The sequence below is a fragment of the Lichenostomus cassidix genome, chromosome 1Aa (genome assembly GCF_008360975.1).
Source record: "Lichenostomus cassidix isolate B80296 chromosome 1Aa, HeHo_3.0, whole genome shotgun sequence".
Classification (NCBI taxonomy): Eukaryota; Metazoa; Chordata; class Aves; order Passeriformes; family Meliphagidae; genus Lichenostomus; species Lichenostomus cassidix.
The window spans coordinates 5,794,899-5,814,352 of record NC_139480.1 but is presented as its reverse complement, the minus strand read 5'-3'; the positions used below and the strand labels follow the sequence as shown (position 1 = coordinate 5,814,352).

The 19,454-nt window shown below is 37.9% G+C and overlaps 1 protein-coding gene across 4 annotated transcripts in view; it reads left to right on the top strand.

The window, feature by feature from the left end:
• Nucleotides 1-19,454, top strand: part of USP6NL (USP6 N-terminal like) — a 111,543-nt gene that overhangs the window by 73,222 nt on the left and 18,867 nt on the right. For all 4 annotated transcript variants that reach the window (XM_085082669.1, XM_085082677.1, XM_085082654.1 and 1 more), the window contains 5 exons: nt 1,520-1,600; nt 10,345-10,452; nt 12,400-12,509; nt 14,723-14,771; nt 16,448-16,568. In XM_085082669.1, the coding sequence (XP_084938795.1) occupies nt 1,520-1,600; nt 10,345-10,452; nt 12,400-12,509; nt 14,723-14,771; nt 16,448-16,568 (469 nt within the window). The remainder of the gene's footprint in view (nt 1-1,519; nt 1,601-10,344; nt 10,453-12,399; nt 12,510-14,722; nt 14,772-16,447; nt 16,569-19,454) is intronic.

Genomic DNA, 19,454 nt, shown 5'->3' with positions numbered 1-19,454 from the left:
TATTTTGACTACAGTAGCATCACTTGAGAATGGGGATAAATTGACACAAAGACATAAAAGCTTGAACAAACATACAATTGAAGTGAGCTTCTGGCTCAAAGGACCAAAAATCTTGAAAGCAGATCAAACATACAAATAAAAAGACTGTGGAAGCAGATAGAATTCTATTTTTCTTAACAATTATCCGAACAACCTACTGAGGGCAGAGACCTTTCCTGACTTCCTGTTATTCCTGCAGTCTAAACTATGCCCAGAGAGCAGCTGCTTTAAGAGATGTTGAAAATGCTGATTCCTTAAAGGGGTTGCAAGTGTGAAGGAGACTCAGTGTTGTGAAATCTGGGAAGCAATAGTTTTTTCTACCCTTCCCTTGTAACATAAGTCTTAAGAAATGCCTTTTAAAAGTATTTTTAAAAGACAAGTATTTGCAATATTGCCCAATACAGTCAGGACCTGAGCAGGAATGTGGGCAGTTGATTGCAACACGAGTAGTTAGATAAGGTTGAAATAGTAGAGGCACTTCTTTTCCCCATAACTTTTTTGTACTTGTGCCAGGCTTTTATCATTTGAATTCAAACAAAAATAACTTAAAAACTGAAACCAGCTTATTTCCAGGACATTTTGTGGATTGAATCATAGTTGGGGTGCACCTAAACATGATCAAGTTGTACTTCTGCCAATGCAAGGCTTTGAGCTCTTGGATTAAAGACGTTCAGGAAGGTGAAGAAGCCTGTTTTGTTGCACTGATAGCCAAGAAAGAACACACAAATTCTGATGGGTAAAAGCTAGAAGTAAAACTAGGATTCTGTTGGGACAATAAGTAATAATTCTTTTTTCTATTTCCCCCCAAAACATTTTTGATGCAATTTGACTTTATAAATACTAAATGCAAGTGTTAACAACTTTTCAGTATCTTGCAGAGCTTTAAAATTTCTACATTGTTACCAAATTGAATCACTAACCATATGAATATGCTTCCTGTCCTTATTAATCCTGGATTTGAAGTTGGAGGTAGAGGGGCTGTCCTTTACAATAAAACGAAATACTTTTTTGTATTTAATTCTGAAGAGAAAGCAGTGGCCACACACATACATTTTTCTGCTTTAACCTTTCCAGTCTGGATACTCTGCTTCAAAGCACCATGAAGGAGGTGAAATAGTGTCACTAAAAAATGGAAAAACACTGACTAACTTTGTAGTATAATCAGAGAGTATAAAAAAAATGAAATTGTTTTTTTTTACTCACCAAATACATAGAGAAGAAACACCTAGAAATCTTAGGTGTTAATCTCCTTGTACAAAATACACTTCTTTCATAGTGTTGAAGACAGTGGTTTCTGCTTGGATTTTGTTTGGCTTGGTTTTTGTGTGTTTTAAATGAACTGATGTTACTCTGTACTGTTCTCAGATGACTGAATAAAAAGTTCATAATGCTTTGTTAAACTTTCATTATTTTTAGAAAATGTAAATAATTTAAAATTTATTCCTTTAGGAAATATTAAACATTTCTAATTCCTTTTCAGCAAAAGCACCTTGAAATTGAAAGAACTACAAAATGGCTTAAGATGCTGAAAAGCTGGGAAAAATACAAGAATAGTGAAAAGGTAAAATTCTGCATGCTTTTGTCATTGGCTGTCACTTCTGAAAGAATGTATACCCTGAAATTAGATTCTGTGTTTAATATCTGAAAAAAAAATACACACTGAAAGAATAAGGTTTTTTATTCCTCCAAAATGCAATACCTAATAACCCGATAGTAACAGTAATTACCCAACAAAATTGGTGGTCAAATGCAAGGAATTGTGTTCATGTGTGCAAAATAATCTGTGGAGAGAGTGGGTTATTAGGGAGATATGTGTGTCAGATATGTCACTAAGTGCTAAGTACTTCTACTTGCCTGAAAAACTGTGTAGGGACTTCCATGTGAACAGTTTATTTGCTAGAATTGCAGTTGTGGTCATCTTAAAATTACTAAAGAATTTCTGGAAAAATTCTTCCAGAAATTTTATGGAAAAAAACTTGCTGGAGAAGGTATATTTCCAAAACTGGGTTGTGGGGAGGTTTTCACAGCTGGTCTTGTGGCTGTTTGATGGATAATGCACAGAATCAAAAATTCAGATTCCTTCTTCTCTTCAGCACATCTTAAGACTTGGATTTTTGCTGGGGTTCTGTTGATAGTTTCTGATGCTGCTGATCCACATGTACTGTGCAGAGGAGCGAGGACAGCTGTAACACATCCCAGGTTCCTGCCTGGATGACTGGCCTGGAATGTCACTCTACTCCCTTACTGCCTTGTGCTTTAGTAAGTTACCTGTGCAAAGCTGAGACCTTTGAAGAGAGAGACTGAGAACAGAAAACTTATTAGCCTCATGAGGAGAGAACTGAGATGCTACAAGTAAAGTAGAGTGAGAAATTTACTTGGCTCATCCAGTCTGCTCACTACCTGTGTTTTTGAGAGTATCTGTGTCTTGCACTTCGCTTTTGTTGGAAACCAAAGCCAGTGGTTTGATCTCTTTCAGGGTATAGCTCAGAATCTAGAAAGTCCATTTCCTTAAAATATGATGTGAGTGCATGAAAAATTATTATTTTTTCCCAAAGTCTTTCTTCCAATTCTACTTTCTGTCCTGCCCTTTTCTCTGGTAGGAGAAACTACCAGAGAAACTACCAGGTCTTAACACTCGTGACTTTGTTTTGTTAATGTGACAGTAAGGAGTTTAAAATCAAATATGTTTCCAAGTCAACGGGACAATAGAAAAACCTGTGTAACAGCTACTTAGTTTGCAAAAAAAATGTTAGATATGACCTTTCAGGTAACACAATAACCACGTGTCATCTAAGCAACAGTAGTTCTGCTCTTCAGCATTGGTGACATCAGTCCACGAGACACTGACTTAAATAATCCTCTCTTCACCAGGCATGCAGAAGGTATAGCAGATCAGCTGAGCAGAAAGAGTTTCAGTTCATGTAACAAATGATAGGCTGAACTATAAATAGTGGCTGGAATAATTCAATATGTTCATAAAGGGATGAACTTTGCTTGAGGCAAGGAAAAATGTTCACTCATTGTTGAACTCTAGTGAAGCACATGAGATTTGAAAAACAAGGGTGTTTTCCTTATTCTTTCTCACATCTTATGTGGTAAGTGAACCAGAATATGCAGACTAAAGAATCAGCTGCCTCCTCCTCCCGAGCATCCAGTGGAAAGCCAGGCATTATTTGTCACTGCTCTTTATGGAAAGCCTGGCCATCTTCTCAGGGCTGTGCAAAGCTCACAATTAAAGACAGCTTTTAGCTGGAAGTTTGTTGGAAGAATGCACCAGCTTTCCGTGCTCACATTCTTGAAATGTGGAAGGAATAGTTGCAGGAACAGTTCCTGACTCTTGTTTTCTGTCTTCACTTGACTGGATAAAGTGGTTAATGCTAGAGGAACAAATTGCTAAAGAAAATGAACAGACTGTGTGTTACAAGACTCACTTCGCCTGACACTGCCATGGTTTCTGTGCAGTCAGGCTTCTCCTGAAATGAGTGTTCTTTAGAAACAGCGCTGAAGGGAACATTGAAGCAACAACAATAGTTATAATGCTGTAGTCTTGTAGATGATAATTGTACTTATGGCTTGGTTTTGGAAGGTGGCATATTTGAGACATGCTTCTGCTCTTAAAAGGATAGGAAGGGAGACTCAGAGAAAGTGATGGTCCCAGGTATACAGTAGGTATGTACAAAATACAGGACTTAGACAGCCTGTTTGTGATGAGCCTTCATAACACAGAGCTAAGAGAACTTTGCCTTGAAGGAACCTGTTCATACTGTACACAAACTGTAAGTGAATTTATATATTTGATTACATTATCCCAAACTGTCATATGCTTAATTACAAAATACAGTTTTCATTCAGTACTTTTGCAGAGATGCCTATAGGCTCCTTCTCTACTTTTTTCTGTCATAACTTCGTGAAATGAGTTAATGAGAAAATATTAACGCACTGATGGTGTGTGCATGTGCATTTGAGATGCTTCACTTTACATCTTCCCCTGATCTTGACTGCTGAAGAATATCTCAAGAAATAGATGAAGCCTCTGGGAACTTCCCACTGTTTTCCTGTTAGAACTCTTGTGCTTAAACCTAGTAAAAAAGAGGGGGTGGGAAGTAGAGGTTAGGAATGTATGACCATGAGGAACTGGAAAAAGATGGAAGAATTGTCACATTGAGACCAGAAATGTGCCAAGCTCTACCATATTTGAGTAATAGTTCAGAGGTAATGAAGTATGACATAATAAAATGAACCCATATACAGCTCCTTAAGAGTGCAGAATCACAGAATCATAGAATGGCCTGGGGTGGAAGGGACCTTAATGATCATCGAGTTCCAGCCCCCTGCTGTGGGCAGGGACCTCTTCCACCAGACCATGTTCCTCAGAGCCCCATCCAGCCTGGCCTTGAACACTTCCGCTTCTCTGAGCAACCTGTGCCAGGGCCTCCCCAACCTCACAGGGAAGAATTTCTTCCTTATGTGGGAGGTTTTCTTGATGTCCTTGATGTCCTGGACCAGATTTAATCTCCCCAGGGTGTTGGCTCTCTAACCTGATCCCTGTCTGCTCAGATGGTGTCTCTGTATTCCTCCAAACTACCTGTCCTTGCTTCCCCCCCCGTAGGCTTCTTTTTTTTTTTTGTTTCACATTGTCCAGGCACTCCTGTTCATTCATAAAGGCATCCTGGTGCTTTTGTCTGAGTTGCTCTTTGTGTATAAAACTCCTTGATTCCTGTGTGATTATTTAGGCATCTCTTTCAGTGGAGTTGTCATGGTTCTTACAGATACCACTCTCTGAAGTGTGTAACTGCCCTTGTGTCTTTGTGTGATTGATATTTGTCAAAACAAAGCTTTCATCTCCCCATCAGTCAATTCTTATGCAGGAAGTGTCATAGAGCAGCAAAGTTTGTGTTTCAGTGTGGTCTTTCTCTAGTTTATGCTTTTATTTCCTATTTGTATTCTACTGCTTAGTGGTTCAGGGTACAATCAACCACCCACAGATAGTAAATCCTTCCTGGCTTAGTATGATCATAACTTTCAGGAAAGATTAAATAAAACTGTTATATGCTGTATTCCCATTTGAGTATTTCCACCAAAGTATTTCTGTCTTTCCCTGTCTGCCTTCATCTATCTGTGATTGAAGTTGCCTAAATTGAAGGGGAAAGGAAGAGGAGAAACAATCAGGGTAGCTGCCATTTCCAGCTGTTCTGGCAGTCACACAGAGTATAATAATCAAGTCTCCAATTCGTTTGGAGTCTGAACACAGAGCCTTAATGAAGAACCCTCTTTGCATTCCTGAGATTTTTGAATGAGATGAAGCAATTCTTCTGTTTGCACTTTTTCTTCCTTTTATTCAACCCACAGAAGCTGAAGAACCTCTAAAGGCAGCAGCCTTTATAAATATACTTTCTTTTCATTATATATATACTTTCTTGTGAGACCTCAGATTTTAATTCTTACGCTTCTCATCACTGATTCTTTTTGAGGTGGCAGAGTCCCTCTGCTGCTGTGCAGCTCTTCTGACACAGCTGAGAAAATTTCACTTTCAAGAAAACCAGTTTTGTATCTTGTAGGAGCAATGATGCCAATTGCCACTCTTCAGGCCAGTGCTGTGCATCAGTTGCTTCATTTCTTGTCCAGAAACCAATTGGGTTTATAAGCTGGAGAGATTTGGGCTGGGCAAGGAGTGGGGAGGCTGTATGTTTTCCGTGTGTTTTTGCATGTAAGACATTACGGACTTCATTGAGATAATAGCTAATTTTGAGTATTCCAAATTTGAGAGGTTTTTTTGTTTGTTTGCTTGTTTGCTTTTTCTTGCTGTACAAGGGATATAGTTCTTTCTGTATAGTCACTGTATTTATAGGTTCAGTTTGGTGTTGCATGAGAAGCTCCTTTTGAGTTGCCCGGTGACAGGGCCTCATCCAGTGTCAGTTTCACCTATGTACTTCAGGATCAACAATCTTACTAATAATTGCAAGAGTTTGATTGCTGTCCTTGGCTGAATATCAGTTTAGAGTGATACAGAGCTTAAGCCTGTATTTTTATGTTTCCTGTGTTTATACAGTTAAATGTATCAAGGATCACTTTCTTTTTTCTATGTCCTGTACTGATGAAAACATCCCAGATCCCATAACCCCATTTGTTGAGTGATGCATATTTGTGTTTTGTTTTGAGCTATTATCTTAAGAAAGCCCTTATCGTCAACAAATTATTTAAAATTAACTCAGTATTTCATCTTCCCAGAAGCAGAAGAAAAAAGTAACTCCCTGACTTTTCTACTTTCTGTTTTAATTATTAATTCAGAGAGAGCAGAAAAATAGATTAGAGTTCTGCAAGTGTATAGATCCAACCAGCATTTCTCAGCAGATTTTTTAACCGGGAATTACATAAGGACATAAAATACAGCAGAGGGCACTAGCATGGTGCTTATGGTAAAGACATTCAGCTAGCTAATAATCTGTGTGCGCATTTATATTTTCTTTAACTGTTTGGTGACTGAATGATTATCAGAAATGAATTTTGCAGTGAAGTGTGTGTGGGTTCTCCCCCATACTCCCCAAGGTGTAGCACAGCAAACTGCAGTGTTGCACAGGGTCACAGAAAGGTTGGGGTTGGACAGGGCCTCTGAAGGTCATCTGGTCCAGCCCCCTGCTTGAGCAGGGACACCTATAGCTGCCCAGGAGCATGTCCTGATGGCTTTTCAGTATTTTCAGGGATGAAGACACCACAACCTGATTGGGTGACCTGTGCCAGTGCTCTGTCACCCTCACAGTGAAAAAGTATTTCCCTGATGTTCAGAGGGAATCACCAGTGTGTGTTTGTGCCTATTGCCTCTGGTTGTGTCACTGGGCACCACTGAACAGAGCCTGGCTCTGTCCTTTTTGCATCCTTCCTTCAGGGTGGTGCAAAATACAAATCGGTAAGATCCCCCTGAGCCTTCTCTGCTCCCAGCTGGACAGTCCCAGCTCTTTCAGCCTCTCCTCATGGCAGAGATGGTCAAGTCTCCTCATCTCTGTAGCCCTTTGCAATATGTCCACGTGTGTCTTGTATTGAGGAGCCCAGAACTGGACTCACCAGTGCTGAGTAGAGGGAAAGGATCATCTCCCTCAATATGCTGGTGTCTTGGTTGTGTTGTTTTTTTTGTTGGTTTTGGGTGTGTGGTTGTTTTTTGGGGGGGGGGTTGTTTTGTTTTTGTGTGGGGGGGTTGTGGGGGTGGTGTGGGGGGTGGTGGTTGTTGTTTTTTTTTTTTTTTTGTTTGGTTTTTTTGTTTGGGGGGGGGGGGGTTGGGGTGGGGGGGGGGGGGGGGGGGTGGTTGGGGTTTTTTGGTTGTTGTTTTTGTTTTTTTTGTGTTGGGGTTGGTGGTTTTGTTTGTTTTTTTTTTTTGGGTTTGTTGTGGGTGGGGGGGGGGTGTGGGTTGTTGGGGGGGGTTTTTTGGGCTGGGAATACTTTCGTCCAGTGCAGCCCAAGATACCATTGGTTATCTTAGCTTCAGGGGCACTATGCTGACTCCTGCTCAACTTGGTGTCCACCAGGACTCCCAGGTCCTTTTCTTCTGAGTTCTTTCCAGCTGGTGGCCACTTGAATGTTCTGGTGCCTGGGGTTGTTCCCAGGTGCAGGACTTTGTACGTCTCCTTGTTGAACTCCGTGAGGTTCCCATCAGCCCATTTCTTCAGCTTGTTGACATTTCTCGGGGTGGTAGCACAACCCTCTGGTTCAGCCACTCCTCTCAGTTTTCCATTGTATGTGAAATTTTTCACACTTGTTTCCATGTTTTTCACTGTGCAGTGGGGCCTATGTCATGAAAGGTTCTGTTCCTGAGTGACATTTCTCTCTTTTGTATCAGATAGTGAAAGTCTTTGGTCTTTGGTTCTGCTGAGTCTGTAGGCAGGATCTGGTAATGACTTGGGATGACTGAGGAGCTTTCTCTGCCTCAATAAAAGAATAGCTGGAACAGCAGAGTCAGCTGAACACAGATCTAAAATGGTTTGCAAGAAGCTGTGAATGTTATTTGGGTTTATTCTGTCAGGTAGTGCAATAATTCAGAACTTAGCTACTGAAAATGTTTTGCTTTCCTCCTGAGTTTTTTTGGCATAACTGTAGTGGGCTGATGAAACTGTTCACCTCCCTGTCCTTTCTGCTCTTTGTAAAGTTATATTTGCAACTCACTTTTCAAACTTCTCTGTGAAAAGCACTTCCACAGTTGTCTGTCTCAGTTTTTACTTACTGCTTTAAGGGCTTTTCTAGCATTTGGCTGTTTCAATCTGGGCAGTGCAGAAGATGGGAAAACTGTAAATGACGTGGACTTCTCTGAGGCTGGAGATTCTTCTCCTTCAGTTTCATTCTCCAAAAAGACCCCTGAACAACTCCACACTTTGTATGGATGGATTGAATTGTTTTAATTCTATTTGGATACAAAGCTGTTATTAGAAAGGTCTTTGTATCCACCTGACCTTCTCCCAAACTATTCATTTGTACAACAACAGTAGTATGGAGAATTTATTCTTCAACCAGTTGTCTTCATTAATAACCTTTTGTTCTTGGAGACATTTGAAAATTAGCTAAAAAGTTACAATCAGATGACAAAAATATTTGTTTTGAAGATAGTCTGTTGCTGTACATGGGTCTGAGGAATAGAACTACCTGTCACTGAGGACGTAGATAATGCATTTTTTTTCCACTAATTTTCTTCCAGATTTCCAGAAAAGATATTGCAAATTAGGCTCATTCTGCTTTCCAGTAGACAGGCTAATCTGTTCCTAGGATGACTCCACTGCAGTTAGTGGTGTTTGGCTTTCAAAAGGCTGAATTCTCTTCACTCCCACAAGCAGTTACCCTTGTGTCTGGTTTGACATACACTGAAATTCTGTGTGACCTGAGCTCAAGGTATCCATCTGGAGAGAAGGCTGCTTTGTAGCTCTGTGTGTTGCTCTTCATCTTTACAGAAGAAGCTGTACTGACACAGCTGTGCTCACACTACAAATGTTGCTGCTTTGACATACTTAGTATTAAGGCAGCAAAGTTTTCATTATAAATAAAGCACAACATTTTTTTTTGTGGACAGCCTCCAGGATGTCTGTTGTATCTTATACAAGTTTATATTTTTCTTTTGAAAAAGGAACAAGGGAAAAAAACTCATAACCTTACTTGTGCAAGAGTTACAGATTGTGCAATCCAGACACAAATCCTTGCTGGCATTAAAGACACCTTTTAAGAGCCGATACATTCCAAACGGCAGGAGGTTTGGAAATATACTGCAACAAGGGGTTCATTAATTTTCCAAAACTGGAGATGTGAAATACATGAAAAGAAAAACAATCCTGTCTTTGAGGAAGACATTTCTTATAAAATATTTCTTACTGCAAACATAACTTTTATAAAAATGTTTAAAGGAAGTGGTAGCTTTGTCAACTGAAATTTTTAAAGTCTAACTTTCATTGTAGGACAAACACAAAGGAAGAATTGGAGAGCATTGTGTGTGTTTTGTTCTCTTTTAAATCTAATTGTCTCCCTGTGTAATCCTTAAAATAATGGTAAAAACATAATTTCAGAAAGGTTAATTTTCTTTGTTGGAGTTATCTTTTTTATTTTCCTTGTTTTAGAGATGTCTGAAAGATAACACTTTTTTGTGTTTTTTGTTGGGTTTTTTTGCAAATGTTTTAAAATGTATTTAGGAAACTGATTCTTCATTTAGAAATAGAATCTGAGATCTGTTAGCTTTAGAAATGGCAAATTTTGGGGTTTTTTGTGATCTCACAGGTTTTTTTTTGTTGCATGCATACATTTCAGCACACTGTTGCAGTTTTACAAGAATTCAAAAATCAGTTCTGCATTTGGTTTTTTACTGATAATTTTTAAAGCTTTGTGGTTTTGCTGCTTGACTTTTACTATTTCTATTTATAGACTGTAATTACAGTGAGTTATTTGTGGCTTATCCTGAAAAAGTGTTGCTAAGAATCTGATTTTTGGAGTCTAAATTACAGAATTTGCTCGGCAGTGGTGATACAATTCTGATAGACCTTCCTACATGCAAAAGTCCTGGCTTGAAAACATCACCTGGGATGGTTTGGCCTATGTGTACATTCTGTCCCTGTGCCTCTGGATTCTGTTGAGAGGTGCCAAATGGCATTGGGGCAATTGTCCCAAATGGGACATTTTCTGACCCCCAAAACACACTGGAACACTGTTCCCAGCAGGTCATCCTTTTCCTGAGGCAGTTGGTATAATTGCATTTTTCTCTTTCGCATGTTGTGCATCACTATTCCTTTTGTTCAGAGCATTGTAGATTGTGCTGCATTTTTATAATATTTTCTTTTTTTGCAGTTTCATAGGAGAATTTATAAAGGGATCCCACTGCAGTTCAGAGGGCAAGTTTGGTCTTTGCTGCTTGATGTTCCTAAGATGAAAGAAGAAATGAAAGACTTTTATAATGTGAGTTGGAAGAAATTCTACTAAATATTAATTAAAAAAATATCAGATACTAAAACTACAGGCTTTATTAAGCTTTTGCTGTTACGAAGTGTTAAAAAAATAAATTATAAATTACATTGCACTCTATTGCTTGTTTTATTTAGGAAAAAAGCTGTGTATTCAAAAGTTGAGCTAAGTCTGAGTAGATGAGGAATCTTATGAAAGCACATTGGTGTTGGTATTGGTGTTATCTAAATTTTGGTGTCTGTTACCTTCTTCATATTTCTTGCGCTTTAGTCTAACAGGCTGCTCTTTCTAACTGTTACATTTTTTTAAAGTTCCTAAGTAAGACTAGGGGGAGAGCCAAACGAGGTAAAACAGAATTAATGTATAATGAATACTGAATAATGTAGTTGTGGGAAAGAATGCTGAGTAAAATTAGAAGCATTTAAAAATAGGTGAAATAATCTTCAGAAATTGTTAATGTCATCTAATGCTCAGTGCAAAACAAAGAAGTGTTTGTAGTTCAGATACAGAAATAGGAAGTTTCTTCCATCGTTATCAGATTGGTTTGTTTGTGATAAACTCATCTTGCTGCTCTCTATTTTCCTGTTTTCTGAAGTAATACTAACACTGCTCATTGCAAGTGTCACTTACAAACTGCACACCCTAAATGTAAGAGGATAATACACATTTTTTGTAGGTCAAAGAGCTCCTTTCAGTTCTCTTTACAGGGGAAAGACCAGTTCTTAACCTCTGTCCTTCTTGTGTCTCAAACTTTTAGTACCTTCCTGTTCTCTCACACATGGAGCTGCCATGATGGCCAGGGTGCTTCTTTTCCTGTCTTCCATCAAATCATAGGCATTGGGTCCTCATGCCACCTTAAAACTAGAAATTTTCTCTTTGCTGCTTTTCTGTCTGGGCAACAAGTCATTCTGGGTGTTGTTAGTTTATATTGTACTGAAAGGTGCACATAGCTGACATTGTGGTTAGTGTTACGTTGGGTCAGTGACTTACAAGTAATTCCTCAAGTGCCTAAAGCCTCTGGTTATGTTCAACAGACTTGAACATGTTACTGTTCCCTGTTTGGTGCCTTTATTATTATTATTTTTGTCCTTACTCTTGTTTTCTTGTAACCAGAGTCCATAGAGTTTTGCCTGTTGATTGTCTGTGGTATTCTCTAATAGTCAGATGTAATGTTTTGAAAATACCATATTGAATCCAGGGTCTTGCACACTCAGTTTTTGGGGACAGAAGTGGAAATGAATGAGTGAGTGTCGAGAGAAAATTATTGTAAGTGCAAAAAATAAGGTGTCAGTCTAAACCTGTGCAGGCTTCCTAAGTATTCAATTACAAAAATGGATTTAATTATAAAACACTAATGCAAGTGTTAAAGTAGACGTATTCTACAGCTAAATTAGATTTGAACAGAAAGACAGAGGAAATTACTAGAGAAATGGCCATTATCTGTACTTAGATAATAACTGGCAGCTATGTAGCTATTACTTTGCTAGAGAAAAAGACAGGAAAAGTATGAAAACTACACTAAATCATTTGCTTAAAGTCTAGTCTAGAGCACTTGCATCTCAGGTTCTTATTCCTGAGTAGTAACATTAATTTTCTGTCTTTCTCTAGTGCTGTGCCTGCCTGAGAAATGGCAGTAAGAAATTTGAAATACTCAAACAGCCTTAAATATAGGTAGTGAATGATGTGTCCAAAAAATGTGTGTTATGGGATTGGTCTTTCTACATCTTTACTCTGTGGCTGTTTCTGACTCCGCAGAATTTGTGGAGTCAGAAATGTGCTTATTTTGGAAGTTAAAACTATTGATTTTGAGAGTTGCAATTCTGTATTGTTTTAAATCATGTGATGGCTTTTACTTCAATAGAAGTGTACAGTCAAGAAGGTTTCTGCTACTTCAGAGTTCACAAATTTAGACTTAATTTGTGTTCTTTACTGTATTCCTAGAAATTGAAGTGTCAAGCACGAGGGTCTTCACCAGATATTCGGCAAATTGACCTTGATGTAAACCGGACCTACAGGGACCACATCATGTTTCGGGACAGATATGGTGTAAAGTAAGTAAACTTCCATCTTCCCAGAGATTGTAGCCTTCCTTTGGATTTTATATTCTTCTTCTCCTAGTATCTAATTCAGAACCAAATAAAGCAGTGTTTTTGCATTTGAGTAGTTAATTATTTACAACTGTAGGCCATAATGCTTTTGGATTTCTTCAAAATGTTCTGGTTTTGTTTTTTTTTTCTGCCACCAGATGAGGAATATTAAGCAGCTGTCATCTTTAAAAATGCTTAATAGTGAAAAAAGTGGGGATACAAGCATCAGTATTGCTGCTCGCTTGCAGCATCAGTACCCTGCTGAGACGAAGAGAGTATTTTTTCTCTTCAGTTTCTGTATTAGTTCGGTTTTTAATCTCCTTTTCTTGCCAAGGCAGGTTCCATGGTAGTCTGCTGTTCTCAAAAAGCAGTACTTAGGGCTGTGGACTTTAACGTGATAATAAAAGAAACATATTCTTACATTATTATTCTAGGTATTTTGTGGCAAAATTCCAAATCAGGGGAATTTCTCTGCTGGCTGTAAGGAAGGAGCACAGAGCGGAGATTCCCAGGCTGAGACTGTTCTGTGCAGCCAATGCAGTTCAGTCCTGTCAGTGCCTGTGCTACTTTGGGCCTCTCTTGGTGCTGTGCACACAGTTTAGATGTCAGCAGGAGCTGCTTGTTTCATCACTTTGGGGTTAACACAAGCAGAGCCAGCTGCTATCCCTGTGGCTGTTGTAACCATGGCCTCAGAGTCCACAGGAAAGCCTTTGGCTGCCTAAAGCAATTTCACACTTGGAATAGATCTTGGAATTAATGTACATATATTATGCATTTCCGGCAACGCCTCAGTGAAAAATTCAGAAATCGTTTCACGTAGCAGTGAAATAAAGTCCCTTGGGAAAGTCAATAGCTTGTTTGACTTTTAAGCAGACTGTGTGTCTTTGAAGGTTCATTCTTTTACAAGTCTTTAGTGCTACCATCTAGTCTAAATAATGCTAAAATTACCATTATTCTGTGTATGTTACTGTGAATGAGATGGTGCTGTTTCATATGGTCAGCTGAGGATACATGAGATTCCTGTGTACATTGGAGTCCTGTTAGTTTGTCCTTGTAAAATAAGGCTCCAGCTTAATGTCTAGTACCTTGTTACACTTTTTTTTAGTTACTGAACAGTGGCTAAACTTCAGTTCTGCAAGAGGGTAAACCAAAATGCCACACTGTAGATGTTTTGATAAAATTCTCCAAGTATAAATCCTCTTCCCAAAAGAAAATAAGCACCTTTTAGTTTACACTTTCTTTTTTTTCAGCCTGCTAATATCTCTTTCCATTCATTGATTAGTAACAGGGAGAAAATTTCACTGGATAGAGAAAGGACAATATGCAACACTCAGCAGTTAAATTTTAGCAGTTTTACTCGTAGATGAAACTAGGCATTCAGCTATCCAGATTCTCTCCTGAACAGATGACAAAAGAGTAGCTGTGAGTTTAAAAGTTCATTATGAGAGCTCTCCACCATTACTTTCATATACCACTTTGAAAGTGCAGAACGTGTGCTGGTTGGTTATTGTTTGGAGTTTTTATGTCTGGCTACCTTCACAAGTTAGACTGTTTTACAGGAAGCAAAGGACCTTTTCAAAACTCTTTTTAATTCTAACTTTGAAGTACACAGAGATCAGTGGAGGACTGAGCGCAGAATGCTGACCCAGAGTTAAAGTTGTTTATCTTCAGTTTGGCAGTAGCAGTCACTAGAGCAGACTTTAATTTTGGTGCTAAGATTAAGACACCTTTGTGGCTGCTTTGTGTATTTCACATCTTGACTTCTGCATCTCTGTTTGGAATCAGTAACAGCTGTTAGTGTTCTGCAAGCACAGAAATCAGGTTTGGGGGATTTACATTTTGGCATTCAGAATAAAATAGTGTTTGAAATGTCATCCATGCAATGTTTCACTTTACCTGTCTGTAAAAATGATGATGTGCCACCACTCTCTTCTAAGATATTATTGATGTTTTTGAAACATTTCAACATCTAAAACACCATAAAGGTGCTAATTACGAAATCAGCTTGAAATTGGAATCACTTTTCATAGTGAAGTGTGGTTTATCCTGTTCTTTAATGCTAGGTAAGTTAAATTGGGAAAACATGTTTCCAAAATACAGTTCACTACATCTATGTTTTTCTGTTTTTACAGATGATAATACTATCTTTTTGTTATTTTCTGCTCTTATTTCTCCAGGCAACAATCTTTGTTCCATGTTTTAGCTGCATATTCCATATATAATACGGTAAGTTGTATACCTTCGCACTTAAATCTGGTTTCTCTGAATGTGCTGTAAGATAATAACTTGCATTTCTATCTTTCTCCCTAAAAAACCCAACAAATGTTTCAGAGACCTTTGGAAGTACATAGAAATAAATTACTTGTTGACATGTTTTGAGCTGAAGTTAAAATAAAGCATATCAATTACGAATTTTTTTATTGGACAGACTGAACTGTGCTTACGGTTTGGCTGAAGCCAAGGATTGTGTCTAATCAGAATAATGAATTTGTGTTGTGCTGGAGTGTTATGTGACTGATATTTCCCCTCACTATATTATCTGCTTCTCTTTCATTTGAATGATGGGGAGGAAAACACTGCAGAAAGATGTGTGTTGGAGTCCACAGGTGTATTTCATAACTTGAAAGGTTCTAAAAATTTGAAGTTAGTTTAAAAGGTCCCATCTTCTTTATGTAAGCCCTTGGTCTTGGCTGCAGTCCTGGATGGGGATTTATTAGAGTGAGCTTTCCAGACTATATCATAAGGGTTAGAAGCTTAGGTATTTTGTAATGTCTTTCGGCTGTATGCTAAAAATAGAAGAAACAGAAATGCCATCATGTCCACATTTAACTGTAGTTTTAATGCACTTTCCCCTCATTCCTTGGGCCCATTTTGAGCATTTCTGTACAGCTTCCATTTTATATCCATCAGCAGCTCCCTAAAAGTCAATAGAAAATATGTTACGTTTAGAAGAGGAAAGTGAAATTAAGCAGTTACTTGACCTAAATACTGGTTTGTTTGGATTTTTTCAAAGTTCTAGGAACTGTAACCTTTCTGTCTGACCTTTATCTACCTCCTATAAAACATCAGACTAGTATTTTCAATTTTCAAGTTGTGTGAATAGTAATATTTAAAATCAACCATTAAAGTGTAATGATGAGAATACTACAGTTAAGTTTTTATATTACATTTCTGTTGATGTATTTTTCCTTTTGAAGTGTAGCAGTTCTTACACGTTGGTTTTATCTCTATAGTAAAGTTGCTAAGAACTTGTAAACCTGAAAAAACTTACTCAACAATTAAGTAATTGTCCTTACAAATACTTCATTGATGGGGTTATCTGAGCAGCTGAATGATAGTGACAACTTGGTTCCTGCCATAAAAGTCAAAATTAATAGCAGAGGAAGTACTCAAGTTCAGTTTTGGGATTTTAAAATTTTTCTTTGAGTTTATTACAGTTGCTTGCTGTTGGGCTGCTAAACTTGAGCAAGTTTATAGTTACAGGTCACTCTTGAAAAATCCTGTGTTTATCAGATGGTGCCCTGACTGTAAACCAAAACAAAGCCAGATACTCTCACCCTCCATAAAACCCCCCAAATTACAACTAAATGAGAAATGCATCCATTGGGCAATAAGATGATACAGTAACTTGAAAATCTTAGTACTTACCAAGGAGTTTGTTCATCAGTAGTGAATTCTAATGAACAATCGGTACTTGAGGTTACTTTTCAGTTGGAGGGTTGTGCATCATCCCTTCTATCTATCAATATTTTTAATGTTTAAATATGAAGTGCATTTGGTGTGAAGCTTTGCCATCAGGACAGGCATCATCTTTCCTCCACTAACTCAAGGAAAAGCTAAAAGCTCATGGCTATAAGGCTTTTGTTTCCAGCATTTTAATATTTCCACTGTATGATTTTCAGGAAGTTGGATACTGTCAGGGAATGAGCCAGATCACAGCTTTGCTCCTGATGTATATGAATGAAGAAGATGCCTTCTGGGCCTTGGTGAAACTCCTCTCTGGTCCAAAGCACGCTATGCACGGTATGGAGTTTCATGACTGTATATTTAGGTTTCAGCCTGCCCTATTTAATCTGTAAATTATTTGAAAATGGAGTTATGCTGTTCTGATTGGTCGACAATAAGATATAATGGGAGCTTTATACTTGGGGGAAGTATAGGATGTTACTGGAGCTCTCATCCATAAGAGTAAGTAATGGTTTTTATATGTGATATCTTTCAAATAGTTCTTAATGAAAATCAGATGGTTTCCTCTTCTCTTATTCTCTGAGGGAATGTAACCAATTGAAAGCTGGTTATGTAGACATCTATATAGTAATAAAATAGTAGTGGAAACCTAATACAGAATGTGTTAAATAATATTGCAGCTGTGCTATCATTTGGCAGGACAGGATTCTACACTAAAAATGGACTTGTGTCTAGGCATGAACTTCAGGTTTCTCAGTTTTATCTGTGCTTCACACAGAAGTTCCTGCTCTCATGGTAATGTTGCTCCAATGTTATTGGTAGTTCTCTCTTTCCATGCCAGATTTAGTATGATCTGTGCATATTCCATGGCTATTGGTATGGAACAAGTCCATGAATTCCAAAATCTTTATGATGTTACAGTTGTGGTGATTCACAAAAGCTGTGGTTCTTGGAAGCCTGTAAAAGTAAATGTCATCCAGTACTTGGTCTTTTTAGCCAATTTCCAACAAGCTGTAGCTGCTTTTCCCTGCTGAAGAATTTCTCATTCTGTGATATCTTCTTTCCCTGGCTTTTTAGTATTCCTGGATGTTCTCCAGCCCCAAAACAAAGGGATAGTTTGTTATTTTTCTGTTTTACACAATGATAACACAGACTAAAAGCATTTTACGAAATAATCTATAGATTTCATAATAATCCAAATCTGTGCAACTGCAAATGTGTAGAATATTGAGCTCCTCAAAGCTCACAGAAAATTTTAGGTGTTTTGGGGAAAGTAAGTCGAAATCAACTCCTTATTTACCAAATCATGTGCATAATGAACAAGAGGCTGAACTTAGGCAGATGCACTGCTTGGGATGTTGCAGACCTCCCTCTTTCCCTCCTTCATTCCTGTCACACCCCTGTCAAGTGATGTGAGAGGGAAGGAGGGAATTTTGAGTAGCCAAGGCTTGAGGAGCTCCTCCACAGGGCATCTGAACCATCGTGCTACAGGTTTATACACACCGAAATGGTCTCGGCAGCATCTGTTAGACAAGTTTGCATTTATAGATATCCTAAAAAAAACTTGAATTATAACTCAAATGTTCCAAATTTATCATTTGTTAAATGTTGCCAACTAGTCTGAGGTTCTGCTTTCAGCAGGTTGGACCAGATAACCTCCAGAAGTCCTGTCCAACCTGGATTTCCTGTGATTCTTTGAATGCGTCTGTTTTAAATCAGTTTATGTCACTGTGCATCTGTAAATATCACTGTAGGTTCTGGAAAGGAAACTTTAAAACTAATTTAACTGATATCATATAACAGTTTGCACTTTCTATGTTCTTCTTTGGGGAAAGTAGCTTAAAGCACTGTTTGCCAATTCTTTAAAGCTTAAGTAATTGAAATTCTAAATTAACTATATTCATGAAGAAAAACTTTTGTAATTTCTCTTGATGCCACAGACCATCAGATGGTTCTCTGAAATGGGCATCTCCCTATGGACATTATGGGGATGAGCTGAGTAATTCAATTGGAATCATATTGACAAGGGTAGGATAGTTTAAAGTTCCTCCCCACAGACAAGGTTTTTAATGTGCTACATTTTTTTCACTTCTACCTATGATATGGCAACCTGGAATACTTTTTGGGTGCAGCCCATTAGCCAGACTAATTTCTAGTATAACACCATTTGAAAGCAAGAGATGAATTTGCCCTCTCTGGTACTTCATATTGTATGGATGATGTAAAGTCTCTAAATGATAAAATACAGGTATCTGACCCTGAAAATTACCTGCCTTTTTGGAAGCTCTTCCTATTGATCTTTCTACAGTCTTAAAAATTCAAGATAATGAGTTGGTGTATGTAAATGTGAAAGAGCAACCTTCCGTGGAAAAACACCTTTATTGTTATTGTTGATGGCTAATTAGCTTTGATGTAGTCATTCACTGTTTACAGTAAGAAAAAAACTAAAAGCTTTGCCTCTGTTATTGAAATTTCCTAATATGCAACCTGACATTTAAGTATTGTAGAATTAGCATTTGTATCTATGAAATACTAAACCTATGTGAATCTGAGGTAGTAAATCTTTTGTTTTAGTGACTATGCACTTAATTATATAACTGGTAACTAGAAGGACTTTTTGGTTTGGGACTATTGCAGGTCCCTACTACTTCCAGTTTTTCTACTGCTTAAAATATTTTTTTTTTTCTACAACCTTTTTAATCCTAAGAATATGGAACTGCTGAACTAGATCTCTATAACCCAGTGTGTTCTGTGATTCTTGCCTAGAAGAGTATAGCCATAGTAATGACCATAAAAATGTGTTTGCTCTGAGCCTTTTTTAAACTCTGCTGATACCTCAGTTGGGAAGGGATCTTAGAGCTTTCCTTTTCCATGTATGATCACTAAAATGATTAGATGGTTTTTATATGCCCTTTGTTTCAGTTGTGTGAGCTCACATTCTTTAGTTACAGTATATAATCATGATATTTGTCTTGTTAGAATATTCCTCCTTTCTTTTTCGTGGACTTTTCCCCAATGCAGACAGTTCTAGTAGATGCCTATGCTGTTTGCTCTTCTATCATGAATTTTCTGGGCTGTAATTTCAGTTTTAGTGGGTGTGGGTTGTGATTCTTCATTTTCGTTTTCTTTTAAAAAATAAGCAAAAATGTGTTTTCCACATGATCTTGTATTGGATTGACTAATGTAGGGCTGATGGACCTGCTGTCATTTGTCATTCTAATC